The sequence below is a fragment of the Otolemur garnettii genome, unplaced genomic scaffold (assembly GCF_000181295.1).
Source record: "Otolemur garnettii isolate 467f Iridium unplaced genomic scaffold, OtoGar3 scaffold00061, whole genome shotgun sequence".
Lineage (NCBI taxonomy): Eukaryota > Metazoa > Chordata > Mammalia > Primates > Galagidae > Otolemur > Otolemur garnettii.
The window spans coordinates 11025938-11033927 of record NW_003852456.1 but is presented as its reverse complement, the minus strand read 5'-3'; the positions used below and the strand labels follow the sequence as shown (position 1 = coordinate 11033927).

General features: G+C 38.5%; 1 protein-coding gene across 5 annotated transcripts in view; it reads left to right on the top strand.

The window, feature by feature from the left end:
- Positions 1–7754, top strand: part of CLCN3 (chloride voltage-gated channel 3) — a 54004-nt gene extending 46250 nt beyond the window's left edge. For 3 of the 5 annotated variants that reach the window (XM_023514875.1, XM_012806984.2, XM_012806985.2), the window contains 3 exons: positions 223–439; positions 4763–4838; positions 6461–7754. In XM_023514875.1, the coding sequence (XP_023370643.1) occupies positions 223–439; positions 4763–4838; positions 6461–6619 (452 nt within the window). In that variant the 3' untranslated portion in view covers positions 6620–7754. The remainder of the gene's footprint in view (positions 1–222; positions 440–4762; positions 4839–6460) is intronic. The other 2 variants (XM_023514874.1, XM_012806986.2) reach the window with 2 other exon arrangements.
- Positions 7755–7990: the final 236 nt, after the last annotated feature.

Below are 7990 nucleotides of genomic sequence, written 5' to 3'. Positions count from 1 at the left end.
CCCAGCACTGGCCAAAAACTGCAAAAAAAAAGAAAAACTAGCCAGGTGTGGTAGAGGTACCTATAGTCCCAGGCAGAAGGATCTAATGATGTTGCTGTGATGTGAGTTATGATGGTGCCACCGTACTCCACCCAGGGCGACAAAGTGAGATTCTGTCTCAAAAAAAAAAGAAAAAAAAGCACAAACTAGCAATTAAAATTTTTTGGTCTCATCTCTTTTCAGAAAGTGCCAGAAAAAAACAAGAAGGCATCATTGGCAGTTCTCGGGTATGCTTTGCACAGCACACCCCATCTCTCCCAGCAGAAAGCCCGCGGCCTCTGAAATTGCGAAGCATCCTTGATATGAGCCCCTTCACGGTGACAGACCACACACCAATGGAGATAGTGGTGGACATTTTCCGAAAGCTGGGCCTGAGGCAGTGCCTTGTAACTCACAATGGGTAAGTCTGGCCCCTCGGAACACGGTTTGCTCACCAGGCTGGGCCTTTCTAGTGGCGTCTCTGTTAGTCAGCAGTGAGTGGGGAGAGTTAGCGCAGTGGAAGGGCATTGTGGGCTCTGTTGTAGACACAGCACCAGTAGTCAAACACTTGGCACAGAATGTGAAAGTGCCACCTGCCCACTCTTGGCCAAAACACATACCAAATTGGGAAAGGGGAGCTGAGACACCCTCAGGTAAACAGTCCCCAAACTTAAAGTACTTCCTTTCTCTGGACCCAATATGGGGCACTACAGAAATCTATATTCTTTCCATAAATATTTCATTTTTGACACAATGAGTTTCTAATTCAGTGGTAACGTTCTAGTTATTTTGACTCTTTCAGCCAATAATTGACTTACCATGTAATGAAGGAAAGAATGAAATTTGGAAATTAGCTAACGGTGTCCTTTAACAACTGCTTCATTTCCTCTTGTTTACCTTCTCCACAAATCTTGTACATAAACTGCTAAGGACAAACACTCATATACCTAAATTCATACATTGGTAATTTACTTTTCTGCATAAACTGTCATTGCTTCTCCGTGACTGACAGATGTCAGGGGCTGTGGAGACCCTGGCAGGGTGCCTGGCACACTCCTCACCCTAACCTCTTTTCCTAGGCCTGGGATCTCTTTCCCTCTATTCTTTCTTTAGGCCCTTTTATTTCCATTATTACAGTTTCTTATTGAAATTCTTAAGAACATTGTTATCTAAAGGCAAATGTGTAGTAACAGAGGAAAGACTTTTGTCATTTAACTTTGCAGGAACTCTGCAAATTAGGGAGTGATGTCCCCACTTCACAGGTATAGTCACTGACGCTCAAGAAGGGCTAATCATTTGCCAAAAATGATGGGGGTGGGTCACTGACTTACTCCCCAAATGTAAAACCCAGTCTCTAGCTACAATTTTACGTTGTAATTGGCTATTAAAGAGTATAATCTCTTTCTTTGTGATTTCTTAAACTGCTAAAGCAATTTTTTTGCCAATTCAATTAGATTGAATTAGGAATAGAAATATAAAGCTAGAAATAGATCCATCTTAGTGTTTTTCTCTGGGTTAATCAGTTTTAGAAATTAGAAGTAAGTCATTAAAGGGATAAAGCTCTTAATTAAGGGCAGGGAGTTTAGAATTATCAAATATCACAGATTCTGATTGGAAAAGACATGTATGTAGTAAAGTATTATCGTTGCTATTCTCTTATTTAATGTTGTTAATATTGTTTAATTTAAAAAACATTGGTACCAAACTTCACTATTTAAAAACTCAAAAGTACTTATTAAATGTGATGACTTTTCAATAAGCTCTGCTGGTCCTTGGACCCTTTTAATTATTAATGGCTCAATTGGAACCTAAGCTGAGTCATTATAAACTATTATTTGCTTCAAGTGGTTGTCTGTGCCTGGCATTGTTTGTTCTTTTATGTACTATCAGATAGAAATGTTATTCTCTAAATTATGATTAACTGTGATCACAAAGCTACTATATGGGTTAATTTTCCTATTTCAATTTGCTAATTCCTGGGTTTTCGGTAGCATAGATATCAGAAAGGAAAATGTTGAAAAGAAAGTATAAAAATAACAAAGTGAGTAGTGGGCAGGGAAAATGGCTAATGAAAATTTTATCTATTGCTGCCTGTTTATATGAATGGGGGGTAGTTCTAAAGGAGTATGTTTAATTGCCTTGATCATATTTTCCTTATTTCTATTTGTTAAGGAAAATAAATTGATGTATTTATGGGAAGAAAAATCATTTGCGGAAGTGGCTCTTGGGACTTTTATTTTCTTTGAAGTACGTAAGGAAGTATTCTGTTTCCACTCTCAGTTAAATGACTTAAAACCCAGAAAGAAATCCTGTGTTCCAGGAGAGTATGAAGTTCTGCTGTCAACATCGTCTCGTTTATACAGGTCTCAGAGGTGGGAAATAGTCGTACAGGGGAAGAGACACAAGAAATCTAGAAGCTTAGATGCGAGAAGGAAAAAAAATAGTGAGATAAGGAGACAAGGGGGCTGTGAATTATAGAGATGCCAGTTACTTATTGATTTTCCACATTTTATATTTGAACTTAACAGAATTTCTGAACATCTTTTAATCTTTGTGGAACTAGTAGGTTAATAGGAGTTAGTCAAAAAACATTTTGTGCCTTTATAAATCGGAAAGGTGTTAGAGTAAATATACCTGAGTTTTTTTGCTGTGCATCTTCTCTGAGCTTTTCAAATGTTGACATTTCATTAATTTCTAGGTAGGGGTAATAGGAAACACTTTTCCATACTTCTTTGAAAATGCAACCATATTTTGGAGGCATGAGGGTGGGAAAGCTCCTTGGGCTGGTGTTTCATGGAACATACTTTGGGAACTGCTGAGTTTTGCTCTGCTAATATATCAGTATTTGTCAGCCCAAAAGGAAAAACAGTAAATAATTTCTTGTACAAGTCACATTTCATATTTATTTTCCTTCAACTCCCTAAAATTAATAAGGCTTAATAACGCTTAAGTTCCTGGCTTATTGAGGAACTGTGTGTATTGATCCCTTGTAGAGGCTATTACTTTATAAGTAAAGATATTACTTTGTAACTCTAAATTTGCCACCTGATACTTAAATTTGTAACTTTCCTTACAGTGTGTACCTCAGCAGATTTGGCAGAATTTACTAATATAAATTATATTAATTGAGATTAATCATCTTGTATAACTGAATAGAAAAGCATGAGTTGGAATTAAACTGGTGTTACTACATTTAGTTAATTGCCAAGATTTTCACATTTCCTGATTACAGCCATAAAATCAAATGAATTGATGGCTTAAAAAAAAAAAACCAACCCATAACTATTCAGTCAGTGAAGTGCCTATAATGAGTGGCTGAATGCTTCTTTTCTTTTTTTTTTTCTGAGACAGGGTCTCACTTTGTAGCCCTCGGTAGAGTGCCATGGTGTCATCAGTTCTCTTGCCTCAGCCTCCCAGGTAACTGGTACTATAGGCGCCTGCCACAACACCAGGCTCTTTTTAGAGATGGGGTCTTGCTCTGGTTTAGTCTGGTCTTGAACCTGTGAGCTCAGGCAATCCACCCCCCTGCCTCTGCCTCCCAGACTGCTAGGATTACACCATGCCTGGCCCCTGAATGCTCGTGTTCTGTGGTATAATTTCTGAGCTGTTTTGAAGGAGGAAGTTGCTTCCATGCTCTGAGAACTTTTCAATTTATTCTTTTAAGCATCAGTACAATATTTAAAGAAAAATAATGAGAAAACAAGAGTTAAAGAACCAATTTCTGCCTTTTCTCTTCTCTAAATTCACTGCTCGCCCTACCAGCTGTCATCCTAAGTAACAAACCGCTTTGAGGTCCCCTGGTGATGGAGGACTGTTCAAAGGCAGCTTAGCAGGAAAGTGGCTTAGCCAGATGATCAGGAAATGTGCTGTTACCCAGAAGGGCATTTTGGATAGGCCTTCAGAAATGAGATCAAAGTTTTTTAAAGGTTTTTGACTTTCACTGTTTATATGCCACATACTACTGTTGAATTCATTAATTTCCATTATAAATTTGGTAACCAGAAGTTTGTCTTCATAATTAAAAGCAACCTAATTAAGTTTTTAAGTGTGCTCATTATGAGAAGTTATGTTCATCATTTTGCTTGATGTGATGACGACGACACATTAACTGAGAAATAATTATCATATGGGAAAAATGCATCAAGTAAAAGTTCTTTAGATCCCTGATCATAAGTAAGTTTTACAAGTTGAAGAAGTGGCATTCACAGTGCCTGAAAATTTGGGAGTGTTTCTGTTGGTCAGCAGTATTTTGTGTACATTGCCTTTAACTTTAGTTGGAAATGGTAGTAAAATCCAGGTGGTTTCTTAAGTCTTCCAGGCAGCTAAACTTCTTCCTGCCATCTCACTACTAAGGTGACCAAGTGCCCCTAATGTGCTATGACGTTTTGGGGACCAAAGCACTGGAGACGGGGTTCTGTCTATCAGGGCTATAGCTGTGACTTGATATTATGCTTCTTTTGTACTTTGCTTTGTAGTCCTCTTCAGCCTTTCATACTTTTGATTTTTAATTTAAAAAGAAAAATAACCCACCAATATTTAAAAATAGTATTGCATTACTTTTGAAGGTCAGTAGAATTTATGCAAAAGGGACCTGGAATTTTAAGTCATTTTTGTTTTTATTTTTCTAAAGTTCATGAGAAATATTCTTGTCATTCATATTTTTGTTTTCTCATTCTTTATCATTGTGATTGGAACCGCTTTTGATTTAATTTCTCACAGTTATCAGCATAATGATCTGTTTCAGGATTGTCTTGGGGATCATCACCAAGAAGAACATATTAGAGCATCTCGAGCAAGTAAAGCAGCACGTCGAGCCCCTGGTGATTAGATATGTCAGAGCTGCTCCTAGACTTCTAGCGGTCAGGAGGCATGAAACCTGTGAACTGTTCAGTGCCCTCCCAGACACCTGCTGAGCACGGGCCCACTGTGCTGCTGGTCACATTTGTATCTGTGCCGTTTGTAAGATAAACCTAGACAATTTGTACAATCCCACCCATAGAAAGCAAGCAGAAGGTCACATCTCTCAACCGAAATCATTAGTCATAACTTCAGGATTCTAAGCAGTTTGGTAGTTGAATGAGTGAATCTTACTCAACATTTTTGAGAGAACCTGACAGATTCTTCTCCGTAGTGGAGATGCTCTGGCCTCAGAAGACTCCCAACTGGTTAAACTGCCTGCCTGGTCACCCAATCCCTCGTTCTTTTTGATGTTCCCTAATCTTGTGGTAGTCTGGTGGTAGATCTAAGCTCCTAAGTGATTGGAACTGGGCTTAGTGATGAAAATTGCTAACAGTTAAATGGAGTTTTAATGGGCACACTGACTGGAGTGTAATGTCTGTATTTGTGATCGTAGCATTATTTCCTTCTCTGCTCTACCCTGTCTATCTTCAGAGTCCCAGCATGTGTCCTGCTGTTTCATTAGTAAACTGTACCTGGAGCACTTGTGCCCATTTGTATGATGTCTATAGAATACTATAGGCAGCTTTTGGGGTCAAGTGTATTTTTTTTTAACTGGCTTTACATCCTAGTGATTTCATGACTACAGATAAATTTTAAATTATCTTACTAGATAAAACAAAAATTATCTGGCTTTAGCAATTAGTGCCTGAAATTATTTTGCCCTGCAATTGCCAAGTCTATATGAAAGCTGTCCCAGTTTGCTTCAGTCCACAACTGATTGTGTCTGTTGTACGCTAATATTTCACAAGTGTTTCATGCATCCTTTTTTAAAAACTACTAACTATAATAATATAGCTACTCATTCATTCTGCTTTCTGCTTCACCCCTAATAATCTTTAGGGCTGCTTCTTGATTTTCACCTGTCTTTTAATGTGAGCATTAACAACTAAGGCTTTCATAAAAGCACTGTCTCTTAATTTTTTTTGGCCAAAATCAAAATAGAAAAACATCAATAAGTGAACTAGAAACTTGGGTCGTCTTATAGATTTATTCCTAGGGTCCCAAAGTTTGGGATTAAAGTTCTGTGTTGACAATTTTATATGCATTTTATCTCATTATATGTGCTTAATTCTGCATACAACTGGGCAATCCTTTAGTTACCTTTTAAAATTAGTCAATTTTGGTTAAATAACAAAGTATTGAGGAGATTTAGTCATCAGACATTTTACTGCTTTCTTGATGTGATGTGAAGGAATTTTCCTTCTCAAATGGAATCAATATCATTTCCTGGTTATATGTCCTCCCATTTTTTGTTACTTTTTTGTGGTGTGTGGGTCTCAGAGTCTCAGTGCAAAGGCCACCACACCATCAGAGCCCTTAATACTACTTCTACCAAAGGATGGTTGCTGGTTATTATCTTTTGAAAATACAAAATCAGGCTGCTTGCTTTGCTCTCTTCCTGTCTACACAGAGGGTTTAGCTATAGATTTAAGCTTCTCCCCTGCCCCAATTTTAATGGCAGTCTTCTGTTTGTCTCTTCCAGGCGCCTCCTTGGCATTATAACAAAAAAAGATATCCTCCGGCATATGGCCCAGACGGCAAACCAAGACCCCGCTTCAATAATGTTCAACTGAATCCCATAGATGAGGAGAGAGAAGAGACGGAAGAGGAAGTTCATTTGTTGAATAGCACAACTCTTTAACCTGAGGGAGTCATCCACAGTTTTCCTTCCTTTAAAAAAAAAAAGGAAATATAAAAGCCAGGTTTTTGCAGCAAGTAATGCTGGTGGGATGGAGGAGTTGTTTGGGGAGGGAAAGGAGAGAGAAGGAAAGAAGTGAGGTATTTCCCAGTATCCAGTATGGAGAGCATCGAGTAACCTCCTGGTGTTCTGCACGGGGACCTGTGCCTGGCAGTGCAGGCCACACCCAGAGACACCGCGCCCCAGAGAGCCGAGTCTGCACACTGGCCAGCACCACAGTGCACTACAGTGCACCACAGTGACCAGGCTGGTCCACATCTCTGGAGGGATCACTTTGAATTGAGCCATCTATAAAACTGCAAGGTCTTGCTCTTTTTTATCAAAACTGTTCTGTTTAATTCATGAATTGTATAGTTAAGCTTTACCTTTTACATTCCAGAAGAGCCTATCCCTTTCTCTCTCTCTCTCTCTCTCTGTAACAAAGCCTCTTCAAATAGGTGTGCCCGTTTGAGACAGTCCTTTCTCATATTGAGATGTACTGTGACTTTACAGAGTCTCCATCACAAGAAGGGAGTGTTCCTTGTGCATTAGCCATGTGGTTGGTGCCACTACTAAATGCTTGGGACAGTGCCACGCCCCACAGCAAAGGCTGGTAAGGCAGGTGAAGTCTTGAGTGAAGCGTGAACTTGATCTCTCAGCTGTGTGCTGTGTGATTCAGAATCAAAACAATGAACCCTGATTTTCAAGGATAAAGTTTTTTTTTTTTTCTCTCAGACTTAATGGATAATGTGACTTGGTCTTATGCAAATTTTCTATTTCTAAAACTATTACGATATATACAAGTGCTGTTCAGCATAATTAAACAAAATGCTGCTGCCTCAACAGTAAAGAGAAGGAAGTATTCTGTTTAGCTGTATCTGATAATTAACTGCATGTTAAAACACTGGAATTTTTTTTCTTAAAATTAGATCAATCATTCTTTTCTTTCCTTACAGTATTTTATTGCTGACACTGAAGAAGAAATGTAATTCATAACTTGCACTAATGTATATTTCTTTTCTTAAAAATTTACCATTCTTATTTATATTTTTATGGATTAAAATTTATAAAATACAGATCAGTTAATATCGCACTTAAATAGTTTTACCTTTTTAATGTGACATTTATAGACTAATTCAGAGTTACCAATGTGGAGATATGAACAAATTTTACAGTGGGAACAAGGGTTTAAGAACAGGCTGTGAGCTCAGTGCCTATGGCTCAAGCAGCTAAGGTGCCAGCCACATACACCTAAGGTGGCGGGTTCGAATCCCCAGCCCGGGCCCACCAAACAACAAAGATGGCTGCAACCAAAAAATGGCCAGGCGTTGTGGC